This window comes from Aedes albopictus, chromosome 2 (assembly GCF_035046485.1).
Source record: "Aedes albopictus strain Foshan chromosome 2, AalbF5, whole genome shotgun sequence".
In the NCBI taxonomy this organism is placed as follows: Eukaryota; Metazoa; Arthropoda; class Insecta; order Diptera; family Culicidae; genus Aedes; species Aedes albopictus.
In genome coordinates this window covers 503,207,039-503,234,133 of record NC_085137.1, presented here as the reverse complement: position 1 = coordinate 503,234,133, position 27,095 = coordinate 503,207,039, and the positions used below count along the sequence as shown (strand labels likewise).

The 27,095-nt window shown below is 41.8% G+C and overlaps 2 protein-coding genes across 5 annotated transcripts in view; both read left to right on the top strand.

Annotated features, from left to right (window-relative positions):
• Positions 1–26,152, top strand: part of LOC109407813 (cullin-4A) — a 417,220-nt gene extending 391,068 nt beyond the window's left edge. For 2 of the 4 annotated variants that reach the window (XM_062854466.1, XM_062854464.1), the window contains exons 2-8: positions 12,959–14,340; positions 14,402–14,629; positions 14,696–14,803; positions 25,083–25,253; positions 25,320–25,472; positions 25,541–25,649; positions 25,709–26,152. In XM_062854466.1, coding sequence (XP_062710450.1) covers positions 12,959–14,340; positions 14,402–14,629; positions 14,696–14,803; positions 25,083–25,253; positions 25,320–25,472; positions 25,541–25,636 — 2,138 coding nt within the window. In that variant the 3' untranslated portion in view covers positions 25,637–25,649; positions 25,709–26,152. The remainder of the gene's footprint in view (positions 1–12,958; positions 14,341–14,401; positions 14,630–14,695; positions 14,804–25,082; positions 25,254–25,319; positions 25,473–25,540; positions 25,650–25,708) is intronic. The other 2 variants (XM_062854468.1, XM_062854465.1) reach the window with 2 other exon arrangements.
• Positions 18,672–24,062, top strand: LOC134287503 (uncharacterized). The gene is made up of 2 exons (XM_062849392.1): positions 18,672–22,048; positions 22,340–24,062. Exon 1 carries the CDS (start codon positions 18,888–18,890, stop codon positions 20,745–20,747), a length of 1,860 nt encoding a protein of 619 aa, XP_062705376.1. The 5' UTR covers positions 18,672–18,887; the 3' UTR covers positions 20,748–22,048; positions 22,340–24,062.
• Positions 26,153–27,095: the final 943 nt, after the last annotated feature.

Below are 27,095 nucleotides of genomic sequence, written 5' to 3'. Positions count from 1 at the left end.
ATTTTATTGCAGAAATGGAGAATTGATCATCTCACCATACAAAAATCCAGCTCACTACTTTTAATCTAGTACTTCACCGATTGCTTCCTATTACAGTTGACTCTCTACATCTGATATTGAAGGGACCATCGAGATAGGGAGAGATCGAACTCAAGAACCAATTTGTAATGCACACTAGATTGAAAAATCGGCCGTAACTAGGAAAAACCGTCAATAAACAGATGTCACTTCACCTTCCCAGAATGTTTTGCACCTAAGAAACGAGATCTAGCAACCTTACACACCTGACGAGTTTTGCAAACAGGCCTTACAATTGTATTAGACCCTACCTTGAGTTTGATAGGCGCACCCCATCAATGTGATGGACCTAATGAATCAGGCAGACCTGACTGATCAAACAAACCTGGTAGACTTGGAGGACCTAAAGAATATTGAGGACCGTACGTATCTAAAAAAAACCTATCAGCTATCATACACAACAAATGTGTCATAAGGACCTGGTATACCAAACGGGGTGTGTAAAAAAGCCTTAGAAACATATTAGACCATAACTTGGGTTTGATAGGCTTGATGTATGTGACGAATTTTGGAAGGCCGGTCGCACGATTTGTAATTTAACTGATCAAACGGACCTAACTATCCAGGCAGAACTAACTTTTGTAACAAACTGGTCGACTAGAAAGACCTTACGAATCTTAAGGACCGTACGTATCTTAAAGACCTTAAAAAGCAAATCTAACATGTGGACCTGGCGCGTATGAAGGGTTCTGTAAACTACAACCGTATTAGAAACTTGGGTTTGATAGGTTTGATTGATGTGACGAATTTTCGGAAGATCTGATGCACAAATTTTGCTGGTTTTACTGATCTGATAGACCTAACGGATCAGGCAGACCTAACTGATCTAACATAACTGGTCGATTTGGAGGACCTTCCGTTTCTAAAAGACTTGATGGATCTGGAACACTTCACGGGCTTTGTTGGACTATGAAATCCGACGTATTTGAGACTATCAAATCTGATGGACTTGGCAGATCGAACGGACTTGACCAGCTTGAAGGATTATCTAACGGTCTTCACAGTCCTAGCAGGCCTCATAAACCAGATAGGTTTAGCGTATTTTGCATCTAACTGATTTGGCGGTAAGGTTCGTTATCAGACGAGCTAGATCACCTTTGTGGATTTGAAAAATCTGGAGCACCGACTGGCTCCGACCATAAGATCCACACTTAGAAAAATTCAGGTAAATTTGCGTCACTTGGGGGCACATATGCAAGCGGCACATATGACGTTAATTTAAATGCTCAAGTGACGTAATTTTCTGTCACATTGAACTGAATTTTTCGTCACATGAATCGTCCCTGGGCGAAGGCACAACCTTGTGATCAGCTTGATTGCTGTCAGGTCTCGGGGCTTAAATGCATCTTTACTCTACAGAGAAAGATTCACACTCGTGGTGCCAACAAGATCTGATACTTTTCGTGATCAAACGAAGAAGCGTCACGGTCCTTTTATGTTGTTTTTAATATATGAGATTTCTATTTGCAGGAAGGAAGTTGATACACAATTTGTCCTTCTATTTTTTGAAATTATTATTAACCAAGCTTCCAATATTGAAAACATAGAAGAACTAGCATTAACGATTCACTGAATATCAAGCACCATATCGTCAAGCTTGTTCAGTTTGTGTGAAATTACACAAAGGTAAATAACGTTGACGATTTAATTAACTACACATTCTTTCACAGCTCAATACGCAAAATAAATCTCCCACCTTCCCTCATCCTTAAGGTTACGCAAAACTTAAAAGCCGCATGGCTAAGGAGGTTGCAATGCCTACTCCCAAACTCCACGGTGTATTATGGACGATGTGAGTTCTTGGACTTGCATTGGAGACTTGGCCCCATGACCCCCTTGTGCATCAATAAAATAAAATAAAAGAAACGAGATCTAGCAACCTGTAAAAACGGGCATATCGACATATGGAGAGAAATTCTCGAACAAAAACGAACAAGATCGCATCGAGATAGAGAGATATCGAGATGTAGAAAGGTAAAATGTATGCAAAATTGAAGGGACCTACCAAACCATCGAGATAGGGAGAGATATCGAGATGTAGAACATCGACATGTCGACTGTATCTCGAAATAAAGTTTTTGGCGCTCAGTTCGGTTTAGCAGAACGCCGGCCAATTGTTGAGCTCATTTTTGCATCGTACTCTAGATTGGTTTCATTGCGATCGTGCTGATTCTTCCCCGCTTATAATAGTTTCAGTGTTTTGACATTTTGTTCTGTTCTTTTAGTTGATTTTCGTAACTTTTTCTACATTTATACTCGACTACCATAGAATCGAATGGAACCAATCAAAAATCAAGCTGATCGATTCACCGTTCATGAGGGACTTAGAATTCATTTTTATATATAGAGATCGGAATTCAAAGATAGTTATTTTTATCGAACATTATTGTTGTTTTACCTTTGGATATAATCAAAAACCTATTCTTCACTGAAATAATTCCCTTTCTGAACAAATTTACAACTTTAAGTAGATTCAACTTCTTTAAAATCGGACACAAATTCGATTTGTTTTAATTTAGCTTTTTTCTATTCTTCATACTAACATGGGTTGGCAATATTGGTAGGTTAAACAACAGTAAAACACCGTGTCACCCTCGCATTGGTGATCGTATTCTGCGATGACTACCTTTGGTATTCTTGTAGATAACCATATCCCGGGTAGACGAGAATATCTAAATCAGATCTCAAATCGAACAATTTTTGATGTCATATCTCTATGTGATATTGATGTGTTATTCAAAGATTTAATAAATATCGCACGAATAACTAGTTTTTGTTCTTGCCAAAATATCTGAAAATTTATACATAAGAACCAATTTAGTTCTTCTAAACGAAACGGAACATACACACTAGCGTGGGACACAAAAAGACATTTTACTCCTGCACACTTTTTGAGTTCCATTTGGGTCCCATATCAACTGTGCAAAATTTCAGATCGATCGGAGAAACTATATTTTAGCGCCAGCCATTTTAAATTTTCATACGATTTAGTGTGGGGAAAACCACTTTTTCAAAGAAAAATCGCCACAGGTTGCCCCTCAACCCCTAAAAATAAATCGATGAAAGATTTCTGTTGGAAATTTTACGAGGAACCAACCCTCCGAAGACCGCAAAGCGATCCGAGGCATGTGAAAAAAGTTATTGACTGAAAACCGAATGGCATGCCAACGCTGTTTAACATGTAAGGAATAACAATAAATAATAAAATCTCGTTATTTTATCGATCGCGTGAGGCCTAATAACTTTTTCCAGGAACGTCACATCGATTTTCTGTCTTCAGAGGTCTGATTCCTAGTGAAGTTTTCTACAGAAATCATTCATCGACTTATTTTTAGGGATCTAGGGGTGACTCCTAGCGATTTTTCTTTGCAGCAGTAAAGTTTCCCCATAGTAAATTGTATGAAAAACTAAGAATGGCGGGCGCCAAAATATAGTTTTTCCGATCGATCTGAAATTTTGCACAGTTGATATGGGACCAAAGTGGAACTCAAAAAGTATACAGGAACTTGAGTTTTTCCATTTTTTGTATTTTCCCATATAAACCGTGTACCAGGCTAATACACACCCATAGAGTTGAATCAAAGTTAGTGAAATTGCATGTGTTTCTTTCTGAGCTGTGGAAACGAAGAACCTTATGCTATCAAAATTAACCCTCATATGTATTCACAACGGTGAGCTACAGTTGAGTGGAAAGCATCGCCGCCTTGGATCCTAAGATCTATGGTTCGATGCTGACTGTTGGCAGTTTTTTTTTATATTGTCAATGAAAAATGTCGACAAAACTTTACTGATATTGTTTTGAGCTTGTAACATCTTAACCAGCTATTGTATGTATGTATGTATGTATGTAGGTAGCCACCATCCTAGCTTGAGTCTTGCTCTGCATGCAGTTCCACTTAACAGCAAAGATCAATTTCATTACCACCCTGACTTCAACATACCGCTGTATGAAGGGCCAAAAGGGGGTGTGGCGGACCCGTAAGTAGAGACACTTACGCGAAATCCGCGGGTTTAAGAGAATCTCCTTCCAGCAATATGATCCAAAAGAGTGAATAATGAAATTTACATTACTTGTCAATGAGCTTGTAACATCTTAACCAGCTATTGTTGACCAATTCTCTATACAAAATTTTGCTATTATGTCTGATGTTTTACCTTTTATCTTAACTAATCAAAATCAGTGTTCTTCACTAATTCAATTATTAATAATTGAATGTGTTATTCGTTAAATTTTCTCACCTATTCGCCAAACAATTTTGTCGAAGACCGCCAAGTTATTCGATGCGCTAGGTAAAGAAAATTTTGGCCGTAGCTTTTACTGCCCCCACTCGCATAACATGTTAGGAATAGTCATCATTTTCGATGTACTTCCAAAAACAATAACAAAAATTACGAATTTTTATGTCAGTGTGTGAAAAAAAATACCAAGTCATGAGCGTCCCATATCAAAAGTACCGTAAAACGGGGTATCATTGATCAGCGGGGTAACATTGATCGGCTTGACCGGCCTCATGAAATGTTCAAACAAGCATTTTACATTAAACCTGTTTCTTCTATCGAATAGTATATCGTTATCTGTTATTATTTAGCTAATAAATGACATGTAATTCATGAAAATTGAATTTCATAAACATTGAAATAAATCGATTTTCCCATAACTGTGTTTGGTAACGCAATGAGATACACTGTCAAACATCCATGCATAGCATGAATACTAGATGCAATATGAGGTTCGAAATCACTGTAGTATTTCAATATGATATCCTAGTGTTGGATTTAATAAACGAAACTTTGATGAGAATGCTATTTATCAATAAAATACAAGATTTATTAAAATAAGCTATCAATTCCTTAAGACATTGCCTACCTTTAGGCGTTATTCGCGGTTTGGAGGATTTTAATTCTAAAATAACTCAAAAAGTACATAACTTGTAAGAATTTGGATAACATATTCGAAATCAGCGACCCCGATTTTAGTAAGTAAGGGTATTTTCAACACAAACAAACATTGATCACTGACCTGATCAATGTTACCCCAAATCAACAAAATCAAAAATTCAAATAAAAAGCCTATTTAAACATGTTTTAAAGTTTTGCAATACTTTTTCGAGTAGCTTAACACATACTCAGAGGGCCAGTACTTGTTTTAAAAATGTAAAACATGCAACGTTTGCTTTAACAAAAGAATTATTCAAAAAAGATCGACAATTCTGATCAATGTTACCCCGGATTACGGTACCCGCATAACAGTTCAATCATGGATTTTTATGTCACGTAACACAAAACTGAACAACTTTGTAGTGATTGTAATATTTGTTACAGTTATATATTCATGTGCAAAGCAATATGTGAAAGTTTCGAGATGATCGAAATAATTTGTAAATTTTGACGATTTTTCAAAATTTTATATGAAAACAAGTTTTTGAACTTCAAATGCCGTTTTCTCAATTCCTACTTTTTACAAATGAGACTGTTTTGCGAGTGGGGGCAGTTTAGGTGTCCAAAACAATCGATTCAGGAGGAAAGATTTTGAATTTTCCAATTGTTTTGTCTTTCATATACACAAAATGTAAATGTGGGCCACCCTAATATATACATATAGTCTTGCCAAATTCACAAGCCCTAACGTTATGCGACCAGGGTGGCCATCTCGACGGATTTGTTGTCCACATCCCATCCTCCCCCGAGTGTATCTGGACATCCTCCGAAACTGCACCTTCGTTGATTAAATTCTAGCATTGGCGGAGCCAGCCTTTTCTTTTCTTTGTTTCTCACTCTTCTAAACGTGTAAAAAATGCCGGATGAAAGAGGAGGCCAATAAGACGATAGCCAATAAGTCTTGTAGAGGTTTTTAGATCCGGCATAAAACATAAACTTTATTTTAGTTTTATGATGGTTATAAGAACATCTTCTAGTCCATTTGACTAAAAAATGTTACTTGGGATTGTGATATTACCTGCATCCTTAAAGCAGTGCACGTAGCATCACTCAATTGCCATTAAAGGGCAATAAAGTATCGAATTTGATACAGTTTTGTTTTGTTTTCTTGGAAGCTTCATTAGCTATGAAATCTAGGAAGAATCCCCGAAGGAATTCCAGCAGAAATCTAAGATGATTTCCAGGAGGAAGCTTGAAGTAACTGCAGGAGACATCCCTCCTGGAGGAAACTCTGAAAGAATTTCCGAAGAAATCCCTGAACTCCTGGTTTAATCCCTACAGGAACTGCTGTACGAAACTCTGTTAGAACTTCTGCAGGAATCCCTGGTGGTTCAAGAATTTCTCTTAGAGAGATCCACGCAGAAAGTTCTGAAGAAATTTCTGATTAGAATTTCATAGGAATTTTAGGAAAAATACCCGAAGGAACTCTAGGAGTCCACGAAAGAATTTAAGGAGAAATCTCCGAGAGAATTCCGAGAGAGCGAGATTTCGTGGAGGAATCCCTAAAGGATTTCTAATATAAATTATCGAAGGATATCCAGAAGGAATTCCAGGAGCAATCCCCGAAGGACTTGCAGGAGGAATCCCCGGAATTATAGCGTTATCTTATGGTCTTCATCGACAAGCTTTCAGATAACCCTGATTGCACATCGCATACAAACATCGTTGTGTGCTGCTAATTCTATGCAAAACGTTGCGCACGAGTGCATTGTTTTTTCGAGCCGCAATCAAATGAATTTGATGCGTTTTAGCTTCACGGTACAATGCATTTTCAGCGAAAGGTCAACCGCAAGCTTATATTGATCAATGATACCTAATAAAAGATTATGATCAGCTGCGATCATATAGATTTGGATTATGATCAAATATAAACGTAATGCAACCATGATTGATCGTCAGTTTATTATGAAAAATATCATATGAAATTACAAATCTTAGGTCGTTTTCAGCAATCGCTTTCCATTCTAATTTTTTTGGAAGAATTTGAAAAAAATGCCTCAAGGAACTTTTGAACATTTTCCGGACGATCTACCGGAAGAAATTTCTGAAGAATATCCATCCGCGATAATACCTGGAAACGCTTCTGTGACATTTCGGGAGGATTTTCCGGAAGAACTTCCGGAACACAGGTACTCTTCGATATAACGTACAATAAAAATGTTCTCTTTGTACGTTATATCGAAGCAGAGAAAAATCTAATATTTTTTATGCTAGTGCTAGTGCTAGTCGAATCCATCAAGACGTGAAATCAACTCCAAATAACGATTTTGGCGAAATTTCAGTTTTCGCGAAAAAGTCATTTCGCTTCGATATAACGTACCGTGACTGTGCCTAATTCCAATCAGCTCCTAATTCCGTTCACACGAATCAAAACACCGAGTATTAGCCGAAATTGTCGCAAATCTTTAGCAAATTAATTTTTGTAATTTTCAATAAGTATGTCCACGCCAGAATATAATCCAAAAGTTAAAGGGTTTCTTGTGTATTAATGTGAAAATACATTAAATGCCATTAATTATCCAATCGGCCGTCATTCTACTTTTTTTCTTTTGCGGACCTGTGAATTGCATCAATTTATACATTTAATGTATTTTCATTGAAATATTAACAAAATCAATCAAAATAGCACCAAAGCAGAACAATAAAGGACATATTTTTATAAATTTAACATCAAATCAACTTTTCGAAGAAGGCTCCTGATGCTAGAAATGAAAAAGGGACATGACCGGAATTAGGATACTACAGGTTGTACTTGCTCCTAATTCCAATCACCATGTAAATCCAAAGGAAACTATGAAAAAATTCTGCAGTACAATCGAAACAACCAACCAGCATCAGTCAAGGTTCCCTGACGATTGATGTTTGGTTCATATCATTTATTGGTAACCCCAGCTAGCAAGCATAAATTGTGGTGTCGTAGGTTTAAAATTTATAGATGACGTCAAACCCGACGTAAACCTATCATTGACCTGATTTTATTTTGGTGTCCAAACCCAACATAAACCCAACAGTTATGCGATGTGGGCCCAACATTGGTCTAAAATTCGATAAAATTTGACCCGACTTTGACACGACATTCGACACTGTTTCAGTCTGGTGGAATTTTGTAGTTTTCCCAGAAAGCTCTCAAAAACGCAATAACATTAAAACAATCCAATGTTATTACTTCAAATTATTATAGAACTAACATGTTTTGATAAGTAAATAAATGTATTTCGACATATCTATATATATAAAAATGAGTTTGAAGTCCCTTTGAGGCAACAAAACTCTCGAACGGATGAACCGATCAGCATGACCCCTGCATGGTTCGATTCGTATTCGTGGTGGCTGTGTTTATATGTACAAAAAGTTAAGTAAATCAATTAGAAAAGTAATAAAATTGATAAAGTACTGATTTTTCATGGGCTGGGAAGAAAGTCAACTCGAACGAAATTAAACCAATCTAGAGTGCGGTGCAACAATGACCTCCACAGTTGTCAAACCCTCACAGCTTGGCAAGACAAAGTTTGCCGGGACAGCTAGTAACATATAAATATAACTATAACAACCTATAACAAATATAAATATAACTATAACAACCTATGATATATGATTACTTTGTCAACTTGATAATTACTTTCAGTGACCGGAATTAGGAACACAAGTGAACGGAATTAGGATCATACTGATTGGAATAAGGAACAACAACTTGTCTTAAATAGCGGCCATTTTCAAAATAAGTGGAGTGCTTGCAACGTTGATTATATTTTTCTAGCAGTATAGAGACATAATGAAACAGCGTTGCACAATTACAGTCACTAAATGCAGAACATGTATTTTCTACAGCTATTAGACTTAGTTCATCGCCTTAAGTGAACGGAAATAGGTACAGTCACGGTACACCAATTTTTTTCCCAATTTGCGCTAATTCTGGGTAGCAAGGCTAATGTTGCAACAAAACATTGATTTGAGTAATTTCGTAGTTTATCTGGGAGTTATTACTGGAAAAGCTAAATTTTTCAAAGTTGTACGTTATATCGAAGCAAAATGTACGTTATATCGAATTCGCTATATCGAGGGTACGTTACATCGAAGATTACCTGTATTTACCGTAGGAATATTCGAAGGAACTTCTGGTAAATTCCCGGACCAAATAAAGAAAGAATCCCATGAGAAACTTCTGAACAAATTCAATAGAATTGTTGGCGTAACTTTCGAACAAATTTTCAGAGGTTGTTCTAGAAAGATTTCCGGAGGAACTTGTGGAAAAACTGTCAGAGAAACTTCCAGAAAAAAAAAATCCCAGAGGAACTTCTGAAAGAGTTTCTGTTGTGGATCATCGTGGAAGAGATCATAAAAGAGTTTCTGGAATAATTGCAAGAATCCCGGAGGAACTTCTGGAAAAGTTCCGGAAGCAACAACTGAAATAATTTCGGCTTAAGCTGCTTAAAGAATATCCAGTGGAATACTTCCAGTAATATCCAGTGGAGGTCCTAAAGAAATTCCCAGAGGAATTCTTAGAGGAGTTTCCGATGGAAATCTTTAATTAATTTTCGATGGAAATGCCCACTAGACCAGCCACTGGACCTCCTGAAGAAATTAGCGACCGAACTACTAGAGGAATTCTCGGAAGAAATCCTGGAGGTATTTGCAAAAGCACTGCCGGTGGATTCCCGGAGTAACTCCTTGAGAAATGCACACTAGAAGATTTAGAAGAATTCCCAGTAGAAACATAAAACACATATCCAATGAGGATTCTGGAGGAATTTCCGATGAATCGTACAAAAATTCTCGATGCCACTCCTAGAAAAATTCCAAGAGCTTTCCCGTTTGAACTTCTAGGGAATTCGCTCTTAAAGGAGTTTACAGAGTTACTTTTGGAAAAAACTGCAGAGGAACTCCTGGAGGAATTATTTCGTCGTCGAAACTTGGACCAATGTTTCGTTCAGGATGCGACGGTCCCACGTTGTGTAACGTGGTTAAATTTAACCGATGGGATTCCAGACGACGAGAGAAACACATTGGTTAAAATTAACGTTTTATTTGCACCACCGAGTAGCAGTGCTCCATGGTGATGATACGATACACACCATTTGCTGAAGGAATTCGCGAAATATGGGGATAAAATCCCCAAAGGAAGAACTTGTGAAGGAATTCCTAAAGCAACTCCTGGGGAAATTCCGGGGGAATTCCCGAAAGAACTCCCGGTAGAAATTTTGGAAGAACTACTAGAGCAATCCTCGGAGGAACTCTTGGTGGAATTCGCGGAAGAATTTTAGGAAAACTCTTAGAGGCATTACCGGTGCTTTTGAAAAATTTTCCAGAGGAACTCCTGGGGGAATTCACGGAAAAAATACCTGGAGGAATCCCCGAAAGATCTTCGGGAGCATTTCACGTAGAAACTCCCGGGGAAATTCTCGGAGGAACTCCTGCAAGAATTCCCGAAGTAATTCCTAAATTAACTCCTGGAGAAATTATCGGAGGAACTCGTAGAAAAATCGCTAAAAGAACTCCGAGAAGAATTCCCGCAAGAGCTCCCAGAAGAAGTTCTGCAATAACTTCCAGGGGAGTTTCTGAAGCAACTTCTGGAACCATTCTCGGGGGTACTCCTGGAGAAATTCCCGAAACCACTCCCGGAGGAATTCCTGGAGACATTCCCAGAGCAACTCCTAGGGGAATGTTCTGGATTTTTTTTTGAGGAATTCCCGGAAGAACTCCTGGAGGAATTCCCAGACGTACTCCCAGGAAAATTTGCATAGACATTTCTGGAGAAGCACCCTGAGGATTTCACGATGGAACTCCTGGAGGAATTTTCGGAGGAACTCTTGGATAAATCCTCGGAGGAACTCCTACAGACAATTCCAAAGAAATTCTTGAAGTGACTCCTGGGAGAATTCTCAGAGAAACTTCGAGAAGAATTGCCTGGAGGACTCCTGGAGCAATTCTCAGAGGAACTTCGTGTAGGAATTCCCGGAGGATCTCGTGGAGAAACTCTCGGAGGATTTTACGTAGGAACTCCTCGAGAAATTCCCGGAGTAACTCGTGGATACGTTCTCAGAGGAACTGCTGGATAAATTTCCGGAGAAGCTCTTTGAAGAACTACTGAAGGAAAGAAATTCTCTGAGTAACTTTTGGAGGAATTCTCGGAAGAACTCCTGGTTTCTGGCATTCTTGTAGGAACTCCTGAAGAGATTCCCAATGCAGCTGCTGAATGCATTCCGAAATTCTCGGAGGAATCCCTAGAAGAATCGCTCAAGGAATTCCGAGAGGAATGGATCACTAAAATAACTAAAACGGCCGCTATGGAATGAACAGATAGCCCCACCGTAGACTTGAGTGTTTGGCATAACTCCACTGCTGTCACAATGCTAATGGCCATATACGGTGGCGCCTCCGTTAACATGCGGTAAACACGAGAAAGTTGATCCTTTCCAGGAAGAGAAGAGCTCTCAAAGGAACAACTCCCGGAGGAGCTTCTGAAGCAATTCCCGGAAGAACTCCTATGAAAATTCCAAGGAACACTTGGAACTGTTCCCGGAGGTACTCCGGGAGAAATTTCCAGAAGAATTCCTAGAGGAATTTTCCGGAAACTCTTTGAGGAATTCCCGGAGGAAACCCTGAATAAATCCTCGAAGGAACTCCTGGTGGCATTCCCGGAGGAACATCTGGATGAATTCCCAGAAGCACCTCAGGGGGAATTCGCGGAGGTTCCCCTGGAGGAACTGGAAAAATTTCCGGAGGAACTCGATGATAAATTCCCGGAGGAACTCCTGGAGACAATTTCGAAGAATTTCTCGAAGGAACTCTTAGAGGAGTTTCCGAATAAATTCTCGGAATAACTCCTGGGAGAATGGGAACTCCTACAAGAATTGCCCGGAGAAACTCCTGGTGGCAGTCGTGGAGAAACTCTTCTGCGGTTCTGGAGGAAATCTCGGAGGTACTCCCGGAGGATTTCACGTTGGAACTTTTCGACAAATTTCCGAAAACTCCTGGAGAAGTTTCCGGAGGAATTCTCGGAGGAAGTCCTGCAAGAATTCCCGAAAAAAAATGGAGGAGCTCCTAGAGGAACTCTTGGAGTAACTCTTGGAGGAATTTCCGGAGGAACTCTTACAGGAACTTCTGCAGAAATTCCCGGAAGAATTACTAGAGGAACTCCTGGAGGAACTTCTAGGGGAAATTTCCAGTAAAAATTCTAGAGAAACTCCCGAAAGAGCTCAAAGGAAATTTCCAGTGGAATTCCCGAAGGGATTCATAGACGAACTCGCAGTGGAATCTCCTAGAAAAACTCTCTGTGGAACTCCTAGACGAATTCCTGGATGAACTCTTAAAGAAATTTCCGGAGGAACTCCTAGAGAATTTTTCGAAGTAACTCCAACAATAATTCCCGCTGAAACTCCCAGTGGAGCTGCTGGACGAATCCTTGGGGAAACGGAACTCCCAGAGGAATTCGCAAAGGAACTTCTAAAGAAATTCACAGTAAAACTCATAGAGAAATTCCCAGAACATTTCAAAAGGGAATTTCCAGTGGATTTCCTTGAGAATTGACCAGTAGAACTCCTAGAAAAATTCCCGGGGGAACTTCTAGAGGAACTCGTAGCCGAAACTCCTAGAGGAATTTCCGGAAAGTAGTGCTAATAGAGGAATTTCCAGTGGAACTCGTACAGGAATTTTCGGAGCAACTCCAAGAGACATTCCCCAGAAGATCTCCTAGAGAAAGTCCCGAAAGAACTCAGAAGAATTTTTAGGAACTCCTAGAGAAATTTCCGGAGCAAGTTCTAGAGGAATTACTGGAGGAACTACTAAAATAATTTCCGAAGGAACTCCAGAAGAATTTCCGGAGAAGTAGGTATAAGAAGTACTTCGAAGCTCATAAACGATGATCCATTGTTGATAATAAATGAAGCTTTGGCTGAGATTTGTTAATAAAACTGTATACCTATTTTTTCTTGTTCGATTCCAGCCAAGCCAACCCTGCCGGAGAACTACCAGGAGCACACATGGCAGAAACTGCGGGCGGCCGTCGTGGCCATCCAGACGTCCACACCAATCGAATACTCGCTGGAGGAACTGTACCAAGCCGTGGAAAACATGTGCAGCCACAAGATGGACTCGCAGCTCTACGTGAATCTGACGGCCCTGGCCGAGCAGCACGTCAAGGCCAACATTACACCGTTTCTGGCCGAGTCGGTTGACAAGTTGGTTTACCTGAAGAAGATGAACGAATGCTGGCAGTCGCACTGCCAGCAGATGATCATGATCCGGAGTATATTCCTGTATCTGGACCGGACGTATGTGCTGACGAATCCGACGGTTCACTCTATTTGGGACATGGGTTTGGAGCTGTTCCGGGATCACATAGCAATGAATACTCTGGTCCAGGCCAGGACAGTAGAGGGCATCCTGATTTTGATAGAAAAGGAGCGGAACGGAGATACGGTGGACAGAACTTTGCTGAAAAGCCTGCTGCGGATGTTGTCCGATTTGCAGATCTACAAGGAAGCATTTGAACAGAAGTTCCTTGTCGCAACGAAGCACCTCTATCAGTCGGAAGGGCAAGCCAAGATGGAAGAGCTCGAAGTTCCGGAATATCTACAGCATGTGGAGAAGCGACTGCAAGAAGAGAACGAACGTCTTATTCACTACCTGGACAGCTGTACAAAGCACCAGTTGATTGTAACAGTGGAACGACAACTAATCACCGAGCACATAACTGGAATTCTGCAGAAAGGCTTGGAGCAGCTTTTGGAAGAGAACCGTTTGTCCGATCTCAGTCTGTTGTATTCTTTGTTCTCCCGAGTTAAAAACGGAACCATTGAACTATGTGCGTCCTTCAACGCCTACATCAAGAAGAAGGGCCGCACGATCGTCATCGATCCGGAGAAGGACAAATCCATGGTGCAGGACCTGCTGGACTTCAAGGACAAGCTGGACCATATCGTGGTCACGTGCTTCGAGAAAAACGACAAATTCTCCAACTCCCTTCGGGAAGCGTTCGAGTACTTCGTGAACCAGCGCTCGAACAAACCGGCGGAGCTGATTGCCAAGTACGTGGACATGAAGCTTCGGGCCGGCAACAAGGAAGCCACCGAGGAGGAGCTGGAGCAGATCCTCGACAAAATCATGGTCCAGTTCCGGTTTATTCACGGTAAGGACGTGTTCGAGGCGTTCTACAAGAAAGACTTGGCCAAACGGTTACTGGTGGGCAAGTCTGCTTCCGTGGACGCCGAGAAGAGTATGCTGTCCAAGCTGAAGCAGGAGTGCGGCGGAGGGTTCACATCCAAGCTCGAGGGCATGTTCAAGGATATGGAACTGAGTAGGGACATTAACATTGCATTTAAGCAGGTTAGTTCTATGGGGATAAACTTCTTGAGAATATTTATCATAACAACATTATTAATCCCAGCATATGGGCAACTCGGAGAACAAGGACTTGCAGAGCATCGATCTGACGGTTAACATTCTGACGATGGGCTTCTGGCCGACGTACCCGGTGGTGGAGGTCACACTGCCCCCGGAGCTGCTCCAGTACCAGTCGGTGTTCAACAAGTTCTACCTGGCAAAACACAGCGGGCGCAAGCTCCAGTGGCAACCGACGCTGGGACACTGCGTACTGAAAGCACGGTTCGATGCGGTAAGTTATCAGTTGGATGTGATCGTTATTTAGAAGGAAATTTTCAAAGTCCAATTTTCATTGCAGGGACCCAAAGATCTGCAGGTATCATTGTTCCAAGCGCTAGTTCTGCTACTCTTCAACTACAATCCCACGATATCGTTCGAGGACATTAAGGCGCAAATAAACATAGAAGTAAGTACATGAAAAATAAGATATCCAAAATACTCAGTCTTCTACATACCTACATGCAGTAAAAAGGGTGTGGGACCATTTGGGCGGGGTTGGGGCTAACTGTTTTGGGCACATTGCGCTATAAATCGAGTGAAAATCGATGATTCATATTCGGTTGCTTCTGCAGTTAGCCAAAACCGTTCTCTAGCGGATCACCATGAGATTATCCAAAAACGGATTCGGAAATTATACTATCAAGAGAGAATCAACAAAAAAGATCAATCACTAAAAGTTCTTACAATTTGAAGCCTGGTCATTGGAACTGTCTATCTGTTTAGTTTTTTTCTATTGTTTTAGCCAAACTATGCAGAAGACTCTTTTTAAGAACTTCTGAAGAAATTTGTTCCGGCTGTGGAACATAGGGTACTACTTGGAGGGCGAAGACCGGAGGAATTTGCTCGGTTTTCCTTGGGTCCAAGCTGGCTTGCATTGGAGGTTTGGAGCTGAGTCCAACGTAAACTCGCTGGAACAAAATTCAAATGGCATTCTAGGGTGGTTATTAAAATACGAAACTCTTGGAACTATTAATACTTCCATAATTCAGCCCTTCAAATACAAAATGTCAGATTTTTTTCCAGAAGCATTAAGTGATGCGTCCAGGAGATCCAGCATACATTTCTATAAATAAATCTTTAGGAAGTAGTCCAGGAGTTTCTTTAGAGATTTCTTTAAAAATTATTTTAAAGATTCTTCTTAAATTGCAATCAGGGATTTCTCCAGAAGTTCCTTTAGATATCTTTTTAAAAATGCCAGGCATCGCCTTTGGCACTGTAATCGAGCAAATGCTGCTGGGACCACACTGGCAAAACTGGTTCAGACTTCCAACTTTTATGTTCTCGCATCGATGAGTCGAACATTCATCCCTTTCGGTTCTGGTCGTCCTTCCATCCTGGATCTCGGTTTATCCAATAATCTGGTCAACATGTCGGTTCCAGTAGCTCATCACGAACTCTCGTCGGATCACCTCCCTACAACGTTTGAACTCGACTTCCATGAGACTGTTGTTAGTAGTCGTAACAGGCAAATTCGATGCTACAACAGAGCAAACTGGGTCAATTTCAAAAACCAAATCAATGCAAACCTGGACCTGTCTTCGCAGCTACTCAACAATCTTAACAGGCCGGAGGACGTAGACATTGCGATCAATCTCCTCCAGTGAATCAAAATTCAACCATCGCGCAACAATAATGACAATGTCGCAACCTGTATTTGTTGCGACAAAACAACCCATGCGACATAAGTTTGTCCCAACTTGAAAATAATGGGATTAACATCGTACACCACGAGTTTAGAGATTTTCAAGCCTTGCATTGCGATTTTCGAACGGTAACTTCGAGTCGGTAAACACTGCCACTCTGGTGAAGCTCTATCATCAAACAATTTCGACTTCGGGTTAGTAATAATTGATTATTCACGAGTTGAAAAGTACGCAACAAATTCAGCTTCCGTTTTGTCTGCAACAAAAAATTTCGAGATCATGTCATTATCTGTCACCAGTAGGGATAAAGACTAATCGTCGCACCTTCTTTGTTGCTTGTTTTGTGCCTCTTTTGTCTGACAATTCTCTTCACTGCTCCTAACACAAGTTGTACTTGATGCGGAAGATTCTTCTGTACCGATGTGTACACTTCGTAATCCCGAAAAAGTCAACGTACCCGACAGCATCAAACTGCTTATTCGGCTTCGAAATTGCAGAAGACGTCAATATCAGCGTTCCAGGGACCCACATTTGGGAACGATAGTTAAATCACTGAACAAGAAAATTCAGCAAGAATGCGCTCAAGTCCGGTACAGGAACTTCGACACCGCTGTTCAGGAACTGACCAGAGGGGGTAAACAATTCTGGAAAATCTCGAGACACTTGAGGGATTCCGTGAATCATATCCCTCCACTCGAAGTCGATGAGTTGATGCTGATTTCTCCCATGGAAAAGGCTAGAATCCTAGCAGATAGTTTTCCTAAAGCCCATAACAACACACTGCCTGGAGATCCAATCACAAACACGGAGGTTGGAGAGATGGTAACAACACTCTCCATGCAACAAAACATCAACGAGGATTGGTCAACGTATTCCAAACCACAGGAGATCAAAGCTATTATCCAGCGTCTTAAAGCAAAAAAGCTCCTGGCATAGATGGTCTGAAAAACATTTGCCTGAAACATTTATTACGGAAGGGGCTAGTGTATCTCACTAAAATTTACAGTGCATGCCTCAAACTTTACTATTTCCCTCAACAATGGAAACATGCTCGAGTAATACCCATAGCGAAACCAAGCAAGGACATTGCTAAACCGGTAAACTACCGTCCGATCAGCCTTTTGAGTACGTTAAGTGAAATTTTTGAACGAGTCATCCTAACACGGTTGAATCGCCTAGACCTAGACAACCCTGAAGTCATTCCAGATGAACAGTTTGGATTTCGACGGTCGCACTCTTCTAACCATCAGCTAGTTAGAATTATAGATAGTAGAGTAAACATAGATCTGCGGACACCGCTGACTAAAATGTTTCAAGCGTGTAAGTAGTAATTTTCAAGAGTGCGACGGTTGAATATGACGTCATGCGCTCCATTGATGTTGTCCAAATCGTGACGTCATGCTCGTTTGGATACAACGGATTCATCAACACGGATCTATGTTTACTCTACTATCTATAGTTAGAATCACCAATTGTATAAAAAAAGGTTCAACGAAAGAAAATCAACAGGTATGGTGATGCTTGATGTGGAAAAGGCCTACGATACAGTATGACAGGAGGCAGTCGTCTACAAGATGGCCAAAGCAAACTTTCCTGTTTACCTGACAATGATGGTTCACTCTTTCCTCAAAAACCGAAGTTTCCAAGTGGCGGTGAACGACGAACTCTCTGGATCCTATCCAATTCCATTCGGGGTCCCGCAGGGATCAGTTCTCAACCCGACAATCTACAATATCTTCACTGCCGATATTATAAAGGTGGACGGAGTGTCATACGCATTCTTTGCAGACGATACTGGCTACTTTGTAACCCATCGCGATCCAAAAGTTATCACCCAAAAACTTCAAGAAGCTCAGCAGTGTTTGGAGCACTTTCAGAAAAGGTGGAAAATAAAAGTCAACGCTGCAAAAACGCAGTCTGTATACTTCACCCGAAATCGTTCTCTCCGTTTACTTCCGGACGTGTGTATTGAAGTGAACGGTCATCACGCACCTTGGGATACCGAGGCGAGATACTTGGGACTGCTCATGGACTCCAAACTGAAATTCGATAAGCACATCAACATGTCGCTCACGAAATGTGACAAGCTTACTCGTTTGCGGTTAAGCGACAGTCAAGACTTCAACTTCACAACAAACTTCTACTGTTCAAATGAGTCTTCCGAGCAGTTCTCACCTACGGCTCTCCTACGGCAACGCATCGTAGGCGTCTCCAGCTGAAGCAAAATAAACTGCTTAAGATGATACTAAATCGGGCACCGTGATATCGAACTAAAGATCTTCACGTCGAGGCGAACATGGAAACCAGCGTCTGATCATAATTCATACCGCCCAATTGCTATATTATCATGTTTAAGGAAATTGTTAGAAAAAATGATTCTATCGCGACTCGACCATTGGGTCGAATCGAATAACTTGCTTTCAAATACACAGTTCGGGTCAAGGTATTTACATATTCTAAGGTAGTCTTAGATGTCAAAACTGGCTGAGCGGCCATTATTTTTTCACTGTGAGAAATTCTGAAAACAAACACCCCCCCTCAGCAAATTCCTTTGACATTTGGCTTCCTTTGCTTTTCCCCACAAACTAAACGACCTGCTTAACCTTCCATTATATAAAAACCTTGGTTCGGGTTTCGCAAGGGCAAAGGAACAAACGATCGTCTAGCGTTGCTTTCAACAGATATTCAACTGGCCTTTGCGGAAAAGGAGCAACTGGCTTCAGTTTTCTTGGATATTAAGGGCGCCTTTGATTCAGTTTCCATAAGCATATTGTCAGAAAAACTGCACAATAGTGGACTTCCAGGAATTTTAAATAATTATTGTATAATTTGCTGTCAGAAAAACATATGAGCTTCAATCTCGGACAACTAACAACTTCCAGAATTAGCTACATGGGCCTACCCCAAGGCTCATGTTTAAGTCCCTTGCTTTATAATTTTTACGTGAAAGACATTGATAGTTGCTTGGAAGGGCAATGCACGCTAAGACAACTTGCAGATGATGCTGTGGTTTCTCTAAAAGGCCCACATGCAGAAATGTTGCAAAGACCATTGCAAAATTCTCTAAATAATCTGTCAATCTGGGCAAGACATTTAGGGATCGAGTTTGCTCCGCAAAAAACTCAATTGGTTGTGTTTTCTAGAAAGCGGAACCCAGCCCAACTGAAACTCAATCTTTTGGGAATAGAAATCGACCAATCTTTGACTTCGAAATACCTTGGGGTCTGGTTTGATTCAAAAGGCACTTGGGGTACCCAAATCAAGTATTTGGTGCAAAAATGTCAACAAAGGAACAATTTTCTACGCACAATTACCGGAACATGGTGGGGTGCTCACCCGGAAGACCTCATAAAACTTTACAAAACGACTATTCTCTCTGTTATTGAGTATGGCTCTTTCTGCTTCCACTCAGCAGCAAACTGCCACCTAATAAAGCTGGAACGAATTCAATATCGTTGTTTGCGTATTGCCCTCGGCTGCATGCACTCAACGCATAATGCGAGCCTAGAGGTCCTGGCAGGGGTGAAACCTCTCCAGAACCGCTTCTGGGAACTCTCGCTAAGGTTACTTATCGAGTGTGGAGTGAGCAACACACGCGTTATTGAAAACTTCGAGGAAATGCTCAGTTTAAACACTCAGTCAAAATTCATGAGAATCTATCTGTTCTACATGTCGTCTGACATAAGCCTACCAACTTATAACCCTCCTCGTGTACACTTCACTAACGACAGTTCCTCTGTTAAATACGATCTGTTCATGAAACAAGCTATTCAGGGAATACCAGATCAACTTCGGTGTATATCCATTCCTCGCATTTTTAACGAAAAGTACCAAAATGTCAATTCCTGTAAGAGATTCTTCACTGATGGGTCTCGAATAAATGGATCCACTGGTTTCGGTGTCTTCAATGAAAACTCCACCGCCTTCCGGAAACTTCAAGAACCTTGTTCTGTTTATGTTGCTGAGCTGGCAGCAATTGACTTCGCTTTGGGGATGATTTCCAACATGCCCGCAGACCATTTCTTCATCTTCTCGGATAGCCTTAGTTCGATTGAGGCACTCCGGTCGATGAAACCTGTAAAGCATGCATCTTACTTTCTTACAAAAATAAGAGAGCAGATGTATGCACTGGTCGAAAGATCATACAAGATTACCTTTGTATGGGTCCCCTCACATTGCTCAATTTATGGCAATGAGAAGGCGGACTCTCTCGCAAAGGAGGGCGCACAGGAAGGTGAGATCTATGATAGAAGAATTTCACACGATGAATTTTTCCATTTAGTTTGTCAGAGTTCTCTTCAAAGTTGGCAACATGATTGGCGAGATGGCCAACTGGGACGGTGGTTACATTCTATTATTCCTAATGTTTCTTTGCGAGCGTGGCATTACGGTTTGGATGTAGGTCGAGACTTCATACGCGTGATGTCAAGACTTATGTCCAACCATTACTCGCTAGGCGCGCATTTGCATAGAATAAATCTTGCGCTCGACAATCTTTGCACTAAGTGCGGTTCCGGTTATGATGACATCGACCACGTAGTTTGGCAATGCCCGGATAATGACGCCTCCAGAGCGCTACTATTGGATACCCTTGAGGCCCGAGGTAGACAACCCTTTGTTCTTGTGAGAGATGTGTTGGGGACCCGCGATGTCACATACATGGGATGTATTTTCGACTTTCTTCGCTCGGCTGGTATGAAAGTTTAATTCGCTTGTGTTTTCTTCTTCAGTTTTTTTTTCTCTGTTTTGTCCTCCTCGTGTTGTTCTTCGCTCTGCTGGTATAAAAGTTTAATTTGCTTGTGTTTTCTTCTCCAGTTTTTGACGTAGGACTACGTCTCTGTTTTTTTTTCTTCTCTGTTTTGTCCTCCTCGTGTTACCGAGCTGCTCCTGGCCATCCGGAAGACCAAGCCCTTCAACAAGCTGGTACCAACACCACAAGGCACCGAACACGCTAGAAAAATGCGATTAGCCCCCGGATGAGCTGCAGTGAAACCTTTGGTCCAGTCCATCCTTCAAAATCTCTTTCGGGAGAAAAAGCGCCGCCTGTAAGAAGCGGAATGTTAACAAATGGAAATGCTGTGCCGCTCACAAGAAACACGGAAGTTCTACCAGAAGCTCAACGCTTCCCGCAAAGGCTTCGTGCCGCGAGCTGAAACGTGCAGAGATAAGAACGGGAGCATCTTGACTGACGGACGTGAGGGTGATCGAAAGGTGGAAGCAGCACTACGACGAACACCTTAATGGTGTGGAGAACGCAGACATGGAGGATCACGGCAGCGGGAGAAGTGGCTACTTCAGTACAGCATGGAGCAACAACGAGCCAACTCCCACGTTGAGGGAAGTTACGGAAGCTATCCAGCAGCTCAAGAACAATGAGTCTGGATCGGTAATGGTAATAATGGTATCGGAGCTGAACACACCCAGATGGGCCCGGAAAAGTTGGCCATCTGCCTGTACCGACTAATAGTCCAAATCTGCGAGACCGAACAGCTACCGGAGGAGTGGAAGCAAGGGCTCATTTGCCCCATCTACAAGGAAGGTGGCAAGATGCAGTGCGAGAACTTCCGAGTGATCACAATTCTGAACCCCGCCTGCAAAGTGATATCCAAGATCATCTTCCGTCGTATTTCACCCAAAGTTAATGAGTTTGTGGGAAGTTATCAAGCCGGCTTCGTTCACGGCTGCTCGACAACGGATCAAATCCTCCAAAAATGCCAGGTCCCATCGCATCACCTTTTCGTCGACTTCAACGCGGCGTACGACAGTATCGACCGCAGTGTGCTATGGAAAATCATGGACGAGAACTGCTTCTTCGGGAAGCTTATTACTAGATTGATAAAAGCGAAGACGGACAGTGCAAGAAACTGCGTAAAGGTTTCTGACGATCTGTCGTTCGAATCTCGCCGGGGTGATGGACTCTCATGTCTGCCGTTCACCATCGCCCTGAAAGGTGTTATGCGGCGAGCCGATGCGTGATTTTCACGAAATCCGGCCAATTTGTCTGTTTTGTGGATGGCATGGGGCCCCTATAGCCGAGGCGGTAAACGCACGGGTATTCAGCATGACCATGCTGAGGGTGACGGGTTCGATTCCCGGTCGGTCCAGGATCTTTTCGTAAAGGAAATTTCCTTGACTTCCTTGGGCATAGAGTATCTTCGTGCCTGCCACACGATATACACATGCAAAATGGTCATTGGCAGAGGAAGCTCTCAGTTAATAACTGTGGAAGTGCTCATAGAACACTAAGCTGAGAAGCAGGCTTTGTCCCTGTGAGGACGTTACGCCAAGAAGAGGAGGAGGTGGATGACATGGATATTATGGCTAGAACATTTGGAACGGTGGCAGAACTGTACACTCGCCTTAAACGAGAAGCAGCAAAGGTCGGACTCACGGTGAACGCGTCCAAAATGAAGTACTTGCTGGCAGGGGAAACCACGAATGACAGGGCAAGCCTAAGCAGTAGTGTTATGATAGACGAGGACACTTTCGAGGTGGTGGAGAACTTCATCCACCTCGGGTCCTTATTAACGGCAGACAACAACGTTAGCCGCGAAATACGAAGGCGCATCATCAGTGGAAGTCGGACCTACTATAGGCTCCACAGAAATCTGCGATCGAAAAAGTACCAAATGTACAATGTACAAAACGCAAGGTGGCAAAAGCTGGAAGGATGCGATGGGCGGGGCATGTTGTGAGAATACGGACAACAACCCTGCAAAGCCGGTGTTCGCAAGAGATCCAATGGTACAAGAAGATCTGGAGGGCAGCGTGAAAGGTGGGCTGACCAGGTACAGAACGATCTGGCAAGTGTGGGACGCGGCCGAGGATGGAGGACTACATCCAGTAATCGAGTGTTTTGGCGAAGAATTGTTGATTCAGTTTTATTATGATTGTAATGTAATGCTAAATAAATGAATGAAATTAATGATTCAGGCATGTCTCTAGGAGTTTCAATATGGATTTTTCCAGAAGATCTCTCAAGAATTACTACAGGAGTTCTTTCAGAGGAATCATCTGTTCCTGTCGTAATTAGTCTAGGATTTCCTTCAAAAATTATTACCAGGAGGATTCAAGGATGCCTCCAGAAGAATTCATGGATTCCTTAACAAATATTTTCAGCGATTTCTACAGAGGTTCATTCAGAGATTAGTCCAGGAGTTCCTTTTAAGATTCATCAAGGAGTTTCTTAGGAGATTCCTCGAGAAGATCGTTTAGGGATTCTACCAGGAATTCTTCCAGCGATTGCTCCTGGAGATCTTTCGGAGATTTTTTCACGAGGATTTACGGATGCCTCCAGAAGTTACATCAGAGGTTTCTCCAGAAGTTTTTTTTTTCGGGAATTCTTTCAGAGATCTCTCTAGAATTTCTTTCAGAGATTCGTATAGGAGAATCCATGGATACCTCCAGGAGAATTCCCGGATTTCCCCAGAAGTTTCTTCAGAGATTCCTACAGAAATTCCTTTCATGATTCCGCAAGGAGTTCCTTAGAAGATTCCTCGAGAAATTCCTTGAGGGTAGAATATATGTTCTACCAGGGATCGCTCCTGGAGTTCTTTCGCAGATTTTTTCCTGGATGATTTACGGATGTCACCAGGAGTTACATCAGAGATTTCTTCATAAGTTTTTTTTTCAGGAACTTCAAGAATTCCCTTGATGGTTCAGACGGGAAGGAGGCAACTCCTAATAACAGCGGTCTAGGACTGTACCACCTACGAGTTTGTGCGACTCGCTTAATGCTAATGCTAACTCCTTTAGAAATTTCCTTGGGGATTCCTCCTGGAAATGCTTCGGGAATTCCTACTGGAAAGCTTTCATCCTACCTGGGATGATTCCCCCAAGAAATCTATCAAGGATTCCTCCTTTGTTACAAACAAGGACACGTTCAATGCTTCCAGTGAGCTATTCGCTCTTTAAAGGAAGCGCGAAAAAAAAACCTTAAATTCCGCCGGGGATTCATCTTGAAAATGCTTTGGGTATTACGTCTAGAATTTTTTCGGGGTTTCCTCCTGGACTTCCGTCGAGCATTCTTCCCGGATTTCCTTCGGGAATCCTCCCTGCACTTCGTCCGCCTGGTAATCCTTCAGTGATTCCTACTGAAATTCATTCGGGGATTCCCTCTGGACTTTCTTCGTGGATTCCTTCTGGAATTCCTGCAGAGATTCCTCCTGGAATTCCTTCGGGGATTGCTCCTGGAATTCCTTTAGGGATTCCTCCTGGGCTTCATTCGGGGATTTCTATTAGAATTCCTTCGAGGATTCTGCTTGAATTCTTTCAAGGATCCCTCCTCGAATTCTTTCGGGGATTCCTCCTGGATATCGATGATTCCTCCTCGAATTCTTTTGGAAATTCCCGCTGGGATTCCCTTGGAGATTACCTTTGGGGATTCATGCTGAAATTATTTCGGGAACTCCTCTAGGATTCCCTTCGAGGGTAATTCCTGGAATCCCTTCGAGGACTCCTAGTACCTAGTAGGTATTTCTTTGAGGACTCCTCCTGGAATTCCTTCAGGGATTTCTCCAGGGCTTCCTCCCAGAATTCCTTCGAGAATTCCCTCGGGGATTTCTGCTGGAATTCCTTTGGGGATTCTTCCTGGATTTTTTCTTGCGTTCCTTAAAAATTCAAATCAGGATCTCTCCAACGGTTTTGGACCAAGGAATGTTGATACCATTGCAGTAAACTTGAACGGTAACTTGGGTTTTTACGGCGCGTAGAGTTGGGACTTCCAGCCCCTTATGAAGGCTGAACTTAGAGCCGAATTAGCGCTAACCAGGCGTGTTCATTGGACCCTAGTTAGTTATCTAAGCCGGGTGTCGGCTAGGAACGTATACTTTAAGGCCGGTATCAGTTTCCAGGATCCACTCCTGGAGTTGCCGAGGCACACTTTGCTGAACTAAGGCACCTTTTGAAGCGATGCCGCTAGGTCGTTTGTACCGAGTTTCTTCTGAATATGTGGGATTTTTGAAAAGGCTTAGCAGGGTCCACTGTAGTAAGTCAGTCCACACTTTAGTTTACTAACCTCACTTTTTATCGGTAATTTTTCAGGACGGTGAAATGCGTCGCACACTTCAGTCGCTAGCCTGCGGCAAGGCGCGCGTTCTCACAAAGATTCCCAAAGGCCGCGAAGTCGAGGACAACGACAAGTTCCAGTTCAACAACGAGTTCACGAATAAGCTCTTTAGGATTAAAATCAATCAGATCCAGATGAAGGAAACGGTAAGTAATAAGATTAGACAATGGTTACCAGAGATTAACAGCACTGATTATTTGATTCGTTCACAGACGGAGGAACAGAAAGCCACGGAGGAACGCGTCTACCAGGACCGACAGTACCAGATCGACGCAGCGATCGTACGCATCATGAAGATGAGGAAAACGCTCAGCCACAACCTACTCATCAGCGAGCTGTACAAACAGCTGACCTTCCCAGTTAAGGTAAGTGTAATCGTCATTCGAATCTTCAATAACTGACCTGTGCCTTTGAACTTCTTCCCTCATGACAGCCGGCCGACCTGAAAAAGCGAATCGAATCGCTGATCGATCGTGACTACATGGAGCGGGACAAGGATAACCAAAACCAATACAACTACGTTGCTTAAGTCTCCTAGAACCGTAAGTGCCCTTTGAAAACACCACAAACCCCCTTTAGTTTTAAGAACCCCTATTTGCAGTTGTTTCCTTTGAATGCAAGTCCCCTCCCACTTTGCAGCTTTTTCCTCAGAAGCGACACAACCCGACAAAGACGTACTGACGAACCTCCTTCATCCATTCAGTGAACGTGTTTGTTGTACACGTGCTTGGAACTCGTGGAAGGTGTGTTGAAACACTAAAACAAAAATATAAAAAGTCTTTTGTAAATACCTACTTTGAAACTTAAAACAACAGAAATATGTTTGCCCTAGCGTTAACGACAGAAGTTGGATAGGAAAAGGTGATGATAAGATCAGTAAGGTTCCAGCAACAACGTGTATTCTAATATAACCGCCGTCACTATTTGAAAATTTTTCAAAATAAATCGAAATTAAAAAAAAACCTGGAAAACTTGAACATGCTGTAATGGAAAAAAAAACGAACCTTTGCCGAAAGGATGAAAATCAATAAAAATGGGAAAAGTACGCGTGAGTTTTTCGTCAAATGAGGTTTCTTCGAAATTCCTAGTAAAGTGGTATAAGCGATGTTTTATCTAAAGGCTTTCGGAGGAACAGCAAAGACAAACAACCGCTTTGTTTTAACGTTTGTCTCTGTGTTTTGTATTGATATTTGCTTTCAGTTCGTAACTGTTTCTATACTCTGTCAATGGTTTCATCATATATCTGGGGGTAGTTCGATTTTGTCTGCCAAGATCTTTACTATACAAGAAGATGCATTTGTTCTGATACTATCAATAGTCATCGATCCGCTGTTTTACTACCGCGCAGTCATGTAGATTTCTAGTGTATGTGGAATGATATTCATTTAAAATTTCTATTTTCCGCAGTAACATTCATTCACATTTATGGTTTTGCCTATCTGTGTCTGTATGGTAGTTTGATTCTTTTTTTGCTACTTCTTCCTTCAACGTGTCATTCAGTTTCAGTTTCAGAATTTTCATCCAATTGTGTATTCTCTTGCAAGTTCGTTTATCATGGTAATACTTGGTTTGCTCGCATTCTTCTTGGTTTAATTAGTAGCATAACAGTAACTCTGTACAAATGTTCCGACTGACATGACATTTCTTTTGTGGTAAACTGTGTGTGTTGACGAGGTTGATTGAGGAAAACTGAGTTCACTATTTTACTTTATTTGAGTTTTGTTCAGTACTTTTCGATCTACGTTAGTACCTACCTAGAAGGTTGAGGACTTCTACAGAGGGCAGAAACTGATGGACGAACTCATGTGTCGTTCGTAGTTCTTGAGAGTTGTAGCAAATGCCAGTCATCAGCCAGACTGATCTCCGATTATGGCCGCTGGTCGGACAAAGGCAGTTTGTTGTTGAACGTAAGGTGGAAAGAGAATTTCGAAGGTGTCTTAATTTGCAACAATGAAGGTACAAGATCACGGTCAAGCAGAACAACTATG